The sequence below is a fragment of the Schistocerca nitens genome, chromosome 8, assembly GCF_023898315.1.
Source record: "Schistocerca nitens isolate TAMUIC-IGC-003100 chromosome 8, iqSchNite1.1, whole genome shotgun sequence".
NCBI classification, from domain to species: domain Eukaryota; kingdom Metazoa; phylum Arthropoda; class Insecta; order Orthoptera; family Acrididae; genus Schistocerca; species Schistocerca nitens.
In genome coordinates this window covers 608,836,203-608,851,098 of record NC_064621.1, presented here as the reverse complement: position 1 = coordinate 608,851,098, position 14,896 = coordinate 608,836,203, and the positions used below count along the sequence as shown (strand labels likewise).

At 40.8% G+C, this 14,896-nt stretch overlaps 1 protein-coding gene across 1 annotated transcript in view; it reads left to right on the top strand.

Annotated features, from left to right (window-relative positions):
- The first annotated feature begins 200 nt into the window (after positions 1 to 200).
- Positions 201 to 14,896, top strand: part of LOC126198502 (phosphoribosylformylglycinamidine synthase) — a 214,493-nt gene continuing 199,797 nt past the window's right edge. The window contains exon 1 of the mRNA XM_049934881.1: positions 201 to 345. Coding sequence (XP_049790838.1) covers positions 343 to 345 — 3 coding nt within the window. The 5' untranslated portion in view covers positions 201 to 342. The remainder of the gene's footprint in view (positions 346 to 14,896) is intronic.

Genomic DNA, 14,896 nt, shown 5'->3' with positions numbered 1-14,896 from the left:
TGGAAATTTTAACGTGCACCTAAGCGTAGTGGTGGGGAAATGCACATATAAGAAATTCATGCCTGTTTAAACTCAGTTTAAGTCGCTTGTCACGCATTTTACGGTTTTTCAAAAAATTCAAACCTCCTTGTTGTTCTCTGGGTCAAAAGTTGAGTATCTTCAATGAATCTGATTATCTTTGCCTGTTTACTGTAGCACGTATTCTGCGAGGCGCGAATTTAAATTATTGCAAAAAATTGCCGGAAGTAATATTTGATGCACCAGAAATTAAATTAGAAGTGGCATATCTGCGAAGAAACCATCAATATTGAAAGAACAACCAAGGAGGAGTTCGTGGGGAAAATGGTACGTGCAGTGGGATTTGTTTAGAAATGCTGATTCGTACTTCTCCAGCCATCAGCAATTCATAATATTACGTAACTCATTAGACCCTGTCATTAATTGATATTTTCTGAGATCAATGTATTACATTCAAATGACTGATCATCGATTTAAAGGTAGCAGTACGGTCAATGTTTTATATGGTATTCAATTTTCAAGTCCGATCATTTACTTCTGAAAGAGTAGCAAGCCACGCAACAGGTTGTTGCGTGTAAACAATAGCGAACATTATTCATAAATTATGTTCAGATTTTGTTTTTATCGTACAAGTATCATCTCGTGTATCATGTATTTACATCGCAGAGCAAATATGTCATACTCGTGTAAATGTGTAGGAATGTAATACGCAAATTACTGGGTTACGTGTGGCGTAACCGTATGATACTCATTTTATTTGCAACAAGCACTTATTAATAAGCCGATACCAATGCACTTTGAGAAAATCCTATGTGCAAGTAACATTTTGTTTGTTGGCTATTATCGTTCCCCTTTTAACGAACATCGTCATAAATCAGTCAATTTAGCTGTTCATTTATTCGACAGGCATCATGTTTCAGTGATGTAGGATTTACCATTACAATACAACGAAAGTAAATAGTTCAAAAATTACAGTATATGTAAATGTGCCTTGTACAATATGATGACAGGACAAGTGTTCGACTGTGGCACTTTTGATTTATTTATTTATTTATTTATTTATTTAGCCATCCGTAGACATTTTGCAATGTATGGATGTTGTCAGTTTGGATACAGTGATTTTTGCAGATACATTGACACTTTTATATGCATTTACGTATACACAAGAATATATTGGATGTTATTGGACATTTTACTTAAATCTAGTGTTTACTAGGAAAAATATTAACGTATATTTTGCATGTAGATCCTGCATTAGAAATTCAGATATTGCATAGACGAAGTGGTAGGGGCCTGTTGAAAATATTTTGTAGTAGGTCTTTCAGATGCATTCTTATTTACTAAGCATGTTTTATTTTGTGACATTTTATTGAACAGTTTTGTTCTCATATAGAATCTACATTTATGAAACATATTTGTATTGGCATAGGAAAGTTGTGAGTCTCCTTGTAATCTTGCTCTGTTCTTGGGTATGTCCCATGTTTCCTCATTACATTTTGTTTTATACAACTTAGTATATACATAATATATATTCATGGTAAAGGTAATACATTTTCTTGTTTTTAAATCATGGTTTGCACTAGTATTTGCTCTTCCTGTAATAACCTTAGCGTTTTTCACTTTGATTCCAAAAGTAGAAGCTGCAGAAGAGTTTTGCCACAATATGAAATCATATTTCAGACATGCATGAAAGGCACTCTGTTTAAAGGTAACTGCAGGCACTCTACCTGGTACTGACAAAGTCTGCATGTTTGCCCCATTTTAAATCACCCTAGTTCAGTGCGTCATAATAGTTAACTCTCCCTATGGTGTGAGATAAACCATTTTTACAATCATAGTACATAGAAAAAATATAGCCCCATGCGAACGATATACATGATAGAGAGAGAGAGAGAGAGAGAGAGAGAGAGAGAGAGAGAGAGAGAGAGAGAGAGTGTGTGTGTGTGTGTGTGTGTGTGTGTAGGGGGGGGGCGGGCGGTTAAGAAAGTTTAGTTTTATATGTTGTACACTAATATTTTGAAGCAATGTCTTCAGTTATTTAGGGCTCTTGTGTCTTTGAGTGAATTGCTAGTTTTGTCTTCTACCTAACGAAATTAGCAAAGTAGTGTTGAGACGAGAGGCTTGCTACCAACCTTTGAACAACATTTTTTAGTGTGTACATGGTGCCCCAGGCTGTAGCATTGCTTCTTCCTTTCCTATCCTGCAGTTCTACTCTCTGACTATGCCTTTTCTCTAACTTGTCCTCTATGACAGATTTTCTGCTGACAACCTAGCTTGCTCGTAAGGCATCGATTCTGACTTATTCAACTTTATCCCCACACAAGGGTTTGAGCTCCACCTTTCCCCAATTCCTTTACAGGTTGAGCAGGAAGATCACTCTCTACGCAGCACAGTAGTCAGTCTGTGTTGGAGGTCACCAGTTATCCGTACGGTGTTAGCTCCCTGACCATTTGGGGAATGCATTATTGATGTCCGAGCTGTCATCTCCCCCCCTCCCCCCCCCCAAACACACACACACACACACACACACACACACACACACACACACACACACACACACACACACACACAGTGCCTGTCTGTCTGGGTGCACCAGGACATCGGCCACCACACAAGTTGGTCTTTGCTCTGGGTGGGCTATGCCCTAGGAGAGAGCCGTCTATCAGAGTAGGTAGCGTCGTGGTGGGTATTTGACATCATAAAACATCAAAGTTATCAACTGGTGGCTGCGAGATCCTGGCAGTTTCTTCAGACAGAGTGCAATTTATTGTCAATTGTTACAGTGCTAGCAACATTCCCTCCTTGACTCTGCTGTAGGATAAAAACAAAATCAAATGACTTGCGGACAGTTATTCCCCTCTATTCCTGATTTGGATCTGAACAGACGGATGGTCTTTTCTTTCTAACTAATCTGGTGTCTTTTGTAGGCAATATTGAAAGCTTATTTGGCAAACTATCTTCCGGTCATTTCCGGTGCGGCTCCGACGCAGCGTATCACTCGGAATACGAATCGATTAATCAAGGCGTCTTCTCTGGCGGCGGACATACAGAGAAACCTGCGCAACACAGAAGCCCTACCACCTTGGCTGTGTGGATTACCCAAGATCCATAAGAACGACGTTCCACTGAGACCGATCGTTAGCGCTCCTGGCTCACCAACGTATAAACTGGCAAAACACTTGGCCTCTCTGCTCCAGCCACACGTGGGGAAGACCGACACATACATTAAGGACTCAGGACATTTCATTGAGAAGCTGAAGAAACTGAAACTTGCGCCAAACGACATCCTGGTCAGCTTTGATGTTGTTTCGTTATTTACGAAAGTGCCCCTCAGTGACGCTCTGGAGCACATCAGTTCCATGTTCCCGCTAGACATCAGAAAGCTCTTCCATGCATGTCTCACCACGAGCTATTTCACTTGGAATGGCGATTTCTACGAACAGCTGGAAGGCGTCGCCATGGGTAATCCTCTCAGTCCAGTGGTGGCCAACTTCTTCATGGAACAATTCGAAGCACAGGCACTGGACTCGGCGACTTGCAAACCTAAGGTGTGGTACAGGTACGTCGATGATACTTTCGTGGTGTGGAGCCACGGTGAAGAACACCTCGGTGACTTCCTAAGGCACTTGAACAGCCTCCATGCCAACATAACATTTACCATGGAAGTAGAAAAGGACAAGAAACTGCCATTTCTAGATGTGCTGGTCACAAGGGAAGGCGAAAACCTGGGACACAGCGTGTCTCGAAAACCGACACACACGGACCGATACCTGCACAAACTGTCAAACCACCACCCGAGCCAGAAAAGAGGCATGATTAGTACGCTCGTAACGAGAGCAGGACGAATATGTGAGCCTCAACACCTCAAACGAGAAATGCAACACCTGGAAACTGTTCTGAGGAGCAATGGGTACTCCACAAATTACATTAGAAGTGTAACAGAGCCAAACACTCGGCGAAGTAAGGAACCAGAAAAAGAAATGTCGGGTACGGCCTTTTTGCCATACATTCCCAGAGTGACGGACAGAATCGGCCGTATATTGCGCAAACATGGCGTAAAGACGATTTTCAACCTGACAAGGAAGATCAAAGAGTGTCTTAGATCGGCGAAGGAGAAAAGAGACCCACTTGCAATGTCGGGAATATACCGTATACAATGCACATGCGGAAAAGTTCATGTCGGAATGACTGGACGATCCATTAACACCAGGATCAAAGAGTGTAAGCGACATTGCGGGTTGGGGCAGGTGGAGAAATCGGCTGTGGCAGAGCACGCACTGAATGAGACCGACCACGTAATAAAATTCGCTGACACGGAAGTTCTGGCTGTAGAGAAGCACTATCACACGCGCTTGTTCACAGAAGCTGTAGAAATACAAAAACACGCGAACAGATGCAACAAGAAAGGGGAAAGCCTTAAGATAAACGGATCCTGGCTTCCCGTACTGCAGCGAAAGACCGTCGCAGGTAGCAAGAGGAGAACCACACCGGAAATGACAGCGGAGAAGCCCTCGGACGTTGGCGCGCCAGGTACATATAGCCTGCGCCCGCGAGCTCGGCTCCAGTTCACCACCGGCAATGGAAGGTGAAGCTTTGACAATGCCAGCCACTCGTGCTGGCGAAATGTCAGAAATATCATCAGATGAACGTCGGCCGAAGAACCCGAGACAGAAGCCAATAGGCAGTTTGTCAACAAGTGCCCACGAAAGCCTTAACAATTTTGTAAACTATCTTCCCTTAGCAACTGTGAGTGGTTCCATCATAATTAAGGCGGCCTATCAATTTCTGGGTGGCACACTCATACAAACAGCTTCATGTTGACCTGTTACCATCAAACGGTATAAGAACCGCAACATGATATAGGAGCTAGTTTTTCAGTGGGACCTAACACTGCAGACGGACGAAGAACTATGAGAACACTCAGAGAGGTGAGGGATCCACTTTTTGCTTGGTGTACATTGGGGCAGACAGACACATATTAGATGCCAGCAAAGTCATCCTTACTTGTTATAGGTATTTGCTTCCAGAAAAGATCCAAAACATTTGTTACCGCTGCAGTAAAGTCGTATTCTCCGTCCCCGATTTAGTGTTTTAAAAGCCAACACTTCAGGCAGATGTTTTCCCAGTGAGCATATGACCCAAATTGCGGGGTCTGTGACCAACCACTTCATGAAAGTTCTCCATGTGCACTGCCACGTGTCTGTGTCATCTACCTTAATTCCTGGAGTGTGCTGTCCTGCTCAAGGAATGGAATGGAAAAATGCAGAAAATGGAGGTCAGATTGTCCACTCTTGGTGAAATCAACCTTTGCCTCTGTTGCGGACATGTTATCGGCAGTGCCCTGTGTATTTGCCCCCTTGACATTGACACTGATAGCCTACAAATAAACCTGACTGTGGAGGTGGTGAACGCTCACCTCTCTTGGCTCTTGTGGCACCATCTTCAGGGCACACTTCCCGTATCTGACTGGAGAAGCAGCTTCGTCCTCTGGTGTCTACCGGCGACAGGGCATCTTTGAAGAAGGCACCTCCAGTGCCCCCTGAGGTGGCAGATAACCCCTCCCCCACTCCTCCCTCCCCCTTCCGCTGTCATCAAACACCAAGGCAGCTTTCATTGATGTTGTTCCACTCCCATCCTCAGGACTCCAACAGCAAATTTCCTATTGTTTAGCAATCTGTGTTGCTCTCCAAGAAACATGGTTCGTTGATGACCACTCCCTAACTCTGCACTGCATTCTGTCAGTACTGTACTGGCCCTGTGAGACCACCTGGGGAGATCTGAACATTGGTTTGCACGTAAATCATCATGCCACACTGAAATAAACAGCACGGCAATGGCAAACAGTGCTGGCGATCACCATTTTTAATGTTTGTTTACCTCCAGATGGAACACGTACATACCTTAAGATGTCCAACTTAATCCAACCCCCCTCCCCCCCCCTTCCAATTCTATTTCATCTGTTACATCAGTATTTGAATGTGCAGCATCCCATGTGGGGAAGCACCACTTTGTCTCGTGCGGGCCTTCTGCTTTTAACCTAGGTAGTTACATGTTCCACAGATTATTTCAACAATTCTTTTTATTGAAACGATTTGAAACAAGTTAACTTTAATGAACACATTGTTTTTTTAGTTGCGTTTGTACCAGTATACTTACAATCTATTTATGGGCTTTTTTTAATTTTTATTTGAAAGTAGCTTTCCTGATACGTTATTCAGAAAACCCATTACAAAACGCGTAAGCCATGGATAACTAAGGGAATTAAAATCTCTCAGGCTTAGGGAAATTTATGTAAAAGCCAGAATAAGTCAAGGTCTGACATTACTTACATACTGTTATATTTTAAGGGAAGCCATTGAAATGTCTAGAAGAATGCACTTTCTGACAGAAATTAATTATGCAGATAATAATCGAGTTGGATTATGTTGTCCACAGAAACTGCGATGTAATTAGAGCAGAAAGGAAGTTAGCAATCAGTCGCAGATAGTAAGATTAAAACTATACAGGATATTCTCCAGGTTTGTTTCCATTAGTAACAGCTTGCTCCACGACTGTGTTAATGAAGCCCAAGATAGGAGGAAGGGCATCATTGACCATACAGGTAACAGTTTGTTATTTGTAATGTCAGTGTGGTACCATGTGCGATTGTATTTATGATGTCCATCTTGACTTGGATATAATTGCACTGAAGATAGCTACACAATAGCTGAAATCAGTCTGTAATAAACAGATTAAAAATTTATGTCCGATGCTGCTCTTCCTCATGTCTTGGGCATATGGAATATTGTCATACAGGAGACAGGACAGCCAGTCAGTGAACAAGATACCAAATGATTAAACTAAATGGAAATGTTGTGACTGACAATTCAGAGGTTGCAAGTACATTGAAGAATCATCTCCTAAATGGAGCAGTACAACAAAACTAGGGTTAAATGGTTCAGTTGAATCAGCAAGAGAGTACACTAAAAATATCAGTCCTAAAGACTTTGCACAGCAAGAAGTAGCACCAGCATCCTTCACTCAAATTAGAATTATAAAAATTCTAAAATATGAAGGCTTATACGGAATTGGTGAAATTTCCAACAGAAATCCGAAAAGTAGCTCTAACTTAATAAATAATTTTCTTGGTAACATATGTAATGTGTCGTTGGCACAGAGGATTTTTCCAGACAGGTTACAATATGCAGTTGTTAAGCCTCTTTATAAGAAAGCTGACAAGAAAGACTTAAATAATTATCGTTCTGTTTCATCACTGGCGTCTACTTAGATGCACATCATGGAATCAGGAGGCATCTCCCATTTAAGGAGAAACAATTTGCTTAGCATTTCACAGTTTCAATTCCAGAAAGTTTACTCAACTGAGGATACCTTTTATACATTCACCCACCTAATATTGCAATTTATATATTATAAAATAATGCCAACTGGTATTTTGTGTCATCTTTCCAAGGTGTTTGATTGTGTAGATCATGTAACTCTTAGAACATCTCAGGTTATATGAAATTGAATGTTTTTATAGAACTGGTTTTGATGATACTCAACAAACAGACTGCAAAAAAAAGTTGTATTGAATAACTGAGACGTTGTTGGAAAGGTAGAAAATTTTAGTGACAGGAGAAATCACAAAGGGAGTCGCACAGGTTCAATTTTAGGTCCACTCCTGTTCCTTATATATGTGAATGACCTTCCACTTAACATTCCAGAAGCAGAATTGGTAATTTTTGCAGACAGTACTAGTGTTATAACAAATCCCATTAGAGAGAAGGCAACAGAAGAGTTGGCAAATGATATTTTCCAAAGAATTATGAAGTGGTTCTCTTAAGATACACTCTCTTAATTTTGAGAAAAATACACTATAGTCAGTTTTGTGCAACACAGAGAGTATACCAGCGATTGACATAGCACATGAACAGGACACAGTAAACAGAATAGACTGGTCCAAAATATTTAGTGTAGATATTGATGAAAACGAACTGGAATGATGAGTATATTATGAGCTTCTCAAACAATTATATTCGTCGACATGTGCTCTTTGTATAATTGCTAGTCTTGGAAACAAATGATTATTCTCCTGACATTTTTTGCATATTTCCACTCGGAAATGTCTTATGAAATAATTTTCTGGGGAACTAATCACTTAGAATGTACTGAATGCACAAAAGTGAGCAGTAAGAATGATATGCAGTGTTCACCTGTGGTCGTCATGTAAGTATCTCTTCAAGAAGTTGGGAATTTTAACCACACCGTCACAGCACATACATTCACTAGTGAAATTCATCTAAATAATTTATCACAATTTGAGACCGAACGAGGTGGCGCAGTGGTTAGCACACTAGACTCGTGTTTGGGAGGATGGGGTTCAAACCTGCATCCAGCCATCCTGATTTAGGTTTTCCATGATTTCCTTAAATCACTTGATGCAAATGCTGGGATGGTTCCTTTGAAAGGGCACAGCCAATTTCCTTCCCTAATTCGATGGGACCGATGAACTTGCTGTTTGGTCCCCACCATCAAATCAACCAAGCAACCAACAATTTGAGGAGAATAGTGATAGCCGAACCTACAACAATAGAGGAGAGAAATAGCCTTTATTACCCATTATTAAAGATATCAATGGCTCAGAAATGAGTTTAATGTGGAGCAACAAATTTTTTGATCATTCTGCAATACCACAAAATCTCACAGGTAGAGAAGCAAGTTTTAAATCTAACCTAAAATCATTTCTGTTGGACAACTTATACTTCATCAACTAATTTCAATTTAAAAATTCATAGCCCATAAAAAAACCCACTAACTTGTTTTAAGTACAGTAGCATGAACAGGACTAAAAAAATAATGTGTTCATTAATTAACACTAATTATGTGTACCGGTACATGTAAATTGATTTGTTCCCCATCATTTTGATAAGAGAATCGTTCAAACGATCTACGGAACATGTACCTAACAGATTCTTTTCAATATTAATTTGTGCTGCCTCAGTGACAGTACTCCTACCCACATCATTGCTGGGCATGGCACCATTTTGTATTTTGGCTATCAACTTTGCGATTTCTTCCTCAGTTTTGTGGTTTCGCTACAGTCCACGCTACATAACGATTTTTGTGACAGTGACCACTCTTTGGTGATCCTGTCACTTCCTTCTCACTACCTGATAGACCAGTTACCCTGATAAGTTCTTTGAAGATCCATCTGGCATTTGTATATCCCTGCTGTAGCTTCGGCCCTTTTCTGTCAGATTGGACTGGTGAGGTTCTGGGTGATGTCTCTGATGTGGTCACCTGTGCTCCTGAAGCTGCTCTTCCTGTTTTGTATAGGTCTCTCCCATAGTTGGCTGGTGCCGTGGTGGACCAAAGACATTGCAAAAGCTCTTCAGGGTTGTCGGAAGGCCCTTACGTGTCTCAAGCTGCGTCCTTTACCCACAAACCTCCTCACTTTTAAGTTGTTTCACCGTAAGACTCACTGTCTAATTAAATGCAGTGAGAGGAAATTGTGGGAGTGCTCTGTCTCCTCACTTGAGAAAGTATCCTCCTTGTTCACAGGTGTGAGCCAACCTCTGTAGTCTTGTGTACTGTCGAAGATTAACAACTGTTATGCATTGCTTCCTTCAGGGTATTATTTGTACCGATGTGTCAGTTCTTGCTGCTCACTTTGCAACAGTGTTGGCCCACTCTTCTCACCTGGCTACCTTTTGAACGCATAAATGACAAGTTGAAGACATCTCCCTGTCCTTCTACCCCTCCTGCCAAGGTGAATTATATTATGAAACTTTCACTCATTGGGAACTGCTCCAGGCTCTTGACTTATCATGCAATATGGCACCATGCCGTGATTTGCGTCTTGATCAGATGATCTTACAGCTGAATGGTACTCAAAAACGTCATCTACCGAGGGTCTTCAGCAGCATTAGGCTCTAAGCTGTTTTCCCTTTGCAGTGGTATGACAGTATCATTGTCCCAATCCTTAAAGCAACGGAAAACCCCACATGCATCAACAGCTACCAGTTGATTAGCCTCACCAATGTACTCTACAAACTGCTTGAAATGGTGATAGCCTGACAATTATACTGGGTTCTCGAATTGCGGTCAGTGTGGTTACTGGTAGGGATGATCTGCAAATGACCATTCATTGGGTTAGAAAGAGTAATCCAACAAGCACTTTTTAGTTACCAACACTTTATTCCAGTCCTTTCCCCCCTCCCCCCGCTACTTAAGGCATAAGAGACCACTTGGAACCAATATATTTGACTTAACCTCCATGACTGGGGTTTTCAAGGCAACCTACTGAATTTTGTCAGTTTTGTTTCGATTTAGAGTTGTACATCTCTCAGCTACCTTTGGGTCCAAGAGAATGGCATCCCAAAGGCTCCATGCTGTGTTACACTCTTCCTCATTGCCATCAATAGACTAGTGACCTCCGTGCTGGTGACTTTTGCATTTGACACAACTCTCATTCTGTAACTTTGGCTGAACACCAACTCCAAGTCTCCACCCAGAGGGGTTCCACGTGAACCCTGTCATGTGGCTTCCAAGTGTCTTCCGCAAAAATGCAAGTTCGCTTTTCCGTTGTTGTACTACAGTCCATCCTGACACTGGACTCTTCTTTCATAAAAATCTAACTAGCAATATTAGACTGTAATATCTGTCGGCCGAAGACTAGCTGCATACAAAATTTTAATTCTCTCTGCTTCCTCGTCAACACCTCTTGGGGAGCAGATTGCACTACGCCTCTCTACATTAACTGAGCTCTGTTCTCATCCCGATTAGACTATGGTTGCCAGCTTTATGGCCCAGCGGTACATTCACCTTTGAATTGATTGGACCGAAAACATCACCATGGAGTGAAACTGCCCAATGGCAGCCCGTTCCAAACTAGTCCTGTAGGCAGTCTCCCTGGCGAAGTGCATATCTATCCTCTTCTGTTCTGACAGTATGAACTGTTGCTCATTTATGAAATCACTATTGAACAATTTCCTAATCAACCAACTTATCAAATTATTTTTGCATCCAACTAGCATCAACCCTCTAACACTACATATGTGCAACAGGTGGTTATACACGGGTACTGGGAAATTTCAGTGTGGGTTGTTGCTGACAGTTGTTTTTGTACCCTAAAGCATATACCCACCTGTCTATGCCTGATTTCATACACAGTACCTAACTCAGTCCCATATTATTTTGTGGTTGTGCTCATTTCCCTCTGGTTGTAAGAAGGCATGTAAATAATTTAGAATGCCATTAGAAACATACATAATATTTACGAATTACTAACAAATAACTAACAAAACAGAGCAGATACGAACAAATTTCAGCACACTGTGCAGAAGAGAAATAGTAAACAAATTTGTATGCACTTACATGCGATATAATTTTATTAAATCAAAACAGTCATGTTTTTTTTTTTTTTTTGTTTTTTTTTTTTTTTTTTTTTTTGCAATTTCTAGTTTCTAGTGTTTGTTGAAATGTAACCAACACACAAAAAGCTGTGATGTAACAATACATCTTAAATTTCTTCTAGTTTATCCATTTTTAAGTTAAAATATATCACAAGCTTGAAATCATTTGTCTGCTTGTTTATAATACTTGTTAACAAACAAAAGTTCATCACCATGTTTAGGAATTATTTATAATCTTTTATCTGAATAATTTTACCTGCCCTACTAAACGTCCTTTCACATGCAGCACTAGTAGCAGGAATACCACAAATATGTTTCAAACAATGGAAAATCCAGGATGGAATGTAACAATACTAGAGAAGGAAAGTTGCTGCTCACCATATAGCGGAGATGCTGAGTCGCGATAGGCACAATAAAAAGATTCACACAATTAAAGCTTTCAGCCATTAAGGCCTTTGTCAGCAGTAGACACACATACACACACGCACACACACACTCACATAAATGCAACTTGCACACACATCTGCAGTTTCAGAGAGCTGAGACCACGTCTAATAGTCGTGGAAGTATTGGTGATTTTTGTTTCCACCAATCAAGCAGTCAGTTGTCATCCAAGTCTGATATGTCAGTTACTTGACACAGACACACATCGACATAGCTTTGCGCATCATCAACATTGTTACACCAAGTGTTGTAATCAGTTCTGGTCCTCTTGAATTCTCTGCTCCTTCCCTCGTCCAGTTGCTGCTTTTCGATTGCACTTTGCAGAATTCTCCTGCAGAGATCTCTACAGCACATAATATTTCTTCCTTTCCTGCTGGATAGGAAAGCTTTCTCATATTTCAGAAATGAGGAGAGAGAAAGTGGAGATCCTGAGATTCATTCCAAAATTAACTTTCCAACACATATGCCACTAAGCTCTCATTGCCAGTTTTTCCATTATTTCAAACTTGCCCACAACACTGAGAATCCCAGACAATGGATTTGCTAGCCCATTCAAATATGCTGTCTGAAAAGCAGCTGTTCCAGTTTCTGATTAAGTCAGCACAGTCGCTGTTTCTCTTCGGTTAATTAATAGAGGTAGACAGCTTTATGATCGGTCTAATGTTTCTGCTTCTTCACTGCAGTGTCAACATTAGCCAAAAATTTTTAAAAGGAAAACATAACCTGAAAACCCAAGCACATTTTGCATTTAGATGGAAGCAAAATTCGATTGTAGAAGTGAAAACCATCACGTAGAACTGGATCTCCACAATTTTGAATGGTATTGGAAAATCAATTTACAAAATCTGGTTTTTGGAGTGCCAAGTAAACGTAGTGATCCTATATAACTTAGGAGGCAATACTGTATTGTAGGACATGTCTTCTTTTGCAGTTTCTGTTCCATGTTACATCTTTGGTGAAGAAACAGCCCCACATTAACCCAAAATGTATTAGGGAACTCACAGGAAACCTAAATGTTAGGAGCTGCAAACTCTTAACTGTCACTCCCTTCCCTACTGTTAGGTAACAACTGTCTTACATCCAGAGAAATTCTCACATTGTTGTGACAGTGGCAGTGTCAGACTTCTCATCCTATTGCTGGTGTTTCTGCTGAAACGTGCTGTACAAATATATTGGGACAGATGTTACATTTACAGACAAAAACAATCAGGGGAATTTTGTATTACCTCATTTTAGAAATATTCTTCAACACAAATGAAATTTGATGGAGCCATTCCTTTTTGGGAGTCACTAATCCACAATGCCAGATTATCAGTGGAAATAGCTCAATTCACATGGGAAAATATTTGCACTGAAAAAGTATTAAGTATATAGAGAAGTTTGCTTGCTCCAGGCTGTAGCACATGAAAACGCCCGGACAAGATGGCAGCAGATAGAGTAACTTCCACACTTGTGTTGGACACTAAGAATATGGTTCGAATTTCAAATGCACTTTGGAGGGGGGGAGGGGCTACAAAAAGATAGAATGGAGGGTGTTAATTAAGCAAGAGAGTTCTAGAGATTCATTGCATGGGGCAGCACAGACCATATCATTTACAGCCTTAGTGACAGCTTGTAGGTGGCCGACAGCTCGAAGCTTTGACCCCAGGCGTGTGTTGCCTCAAGGCTGGCATCCGCCGATACCACATTGTAGAGATGCGATGCAATGAATAGCGAGGCTAGACTCTGTGGATCTGCCTCCCTGGTAATGAGAACTGATGATCATGGCAACAGACTGCTCTGGCGATGTTTGGGTTAGCGAAGATCTGATAAGCTACAGATGAGACACAACTGAGCAACAAATGAAAGGGTGCATGGTGTCATCAGCTATTTTATTACGTCGGTACTATGACTTCACAACTAAAAGCATACTCCATGTTTCCAGCCCTGCAAGAAGCTGTGCTGACCTACTCCTGTTATATATGTTTACAGCAGAAGTGAGGACTTTTTTAGCTCTAGGGTTGTCCTTTCCACATGGCACTGACATGAGATCGTGCAGATAAAAGTTTTCCTCCGCCACTGCATAGGTCATTAATAAATGGCTGTTGATACCGTTCTTCAAATGCTCCTTCTAATCAAATTGTTTGCCTATGGAGTATCGTCTCTGTTGTGTGACAGGATTCATGATTTCCTGTTAGGAAAGTCACAGTCCATAGTAATTGTCAAAAAGTCATAGGGTAGAACAGAAGTAATAGGCATTCCCCTAGGAAGTGTTATAGGCCCTCTGCTGTTCATGATATACATAAAAAATTTAAGAGACAGTCCGAGCAGCCCTCGTAGATTGCTTGCAGCTGATGCTGCCATTTGCCACGATCAAAAACAGTTGACTCTATGTATGGTAAGTGTGAAGCCATTGACACTAGTACCAACAGGAATCTATTAAATTTTAGTTCCACAATAAATCATACAAGACTGAAGTCTCTCATTTCAGCTAAGTACTTAGGGACCACAATAACAAATAACTTAAACTGGAAGATATGTTGGGGGGAAGACGAACCAGTGTTTTTTATTAGCAGAATACTTTGAAGCTGCAACGAATAAACTGAAAAGACTGCCTACACTACGCTTGTCCGTCCTCTGCTAGTGTATTGCTGTGTGGTAGAATTGAAGGAGAACATAAAAAAGGTCAAAGAAGGGCAGCACGTTTTGTATTATCGAGAAATAGGGGAGTAAGTGTCACGGACATGATACAGGATTTGGGGTGGACATCATTAAAACAAAGGTGTTTCTTGTTGTTGCGGGATCTTGTCACAAAATTTAAGTCACCAACTTTCTCCTCCTAATGCGAAAATATTTTGTTGGCTCTCATGTACATAGGGAGAATAATAGAATAAGAGAAATCAGAACTCACACAGAAATATTTAACTGCTTATATTTCTCATATACTGTTCAAGAGTGGAACAGTAGAGAAATAGTGTGAAAGGGATATGATGAATCCTCTGCCAGGCACTAAAGTATTAATCACAGAGTAATTGTAAATGTAACTGGGAAGAATTTTTCTT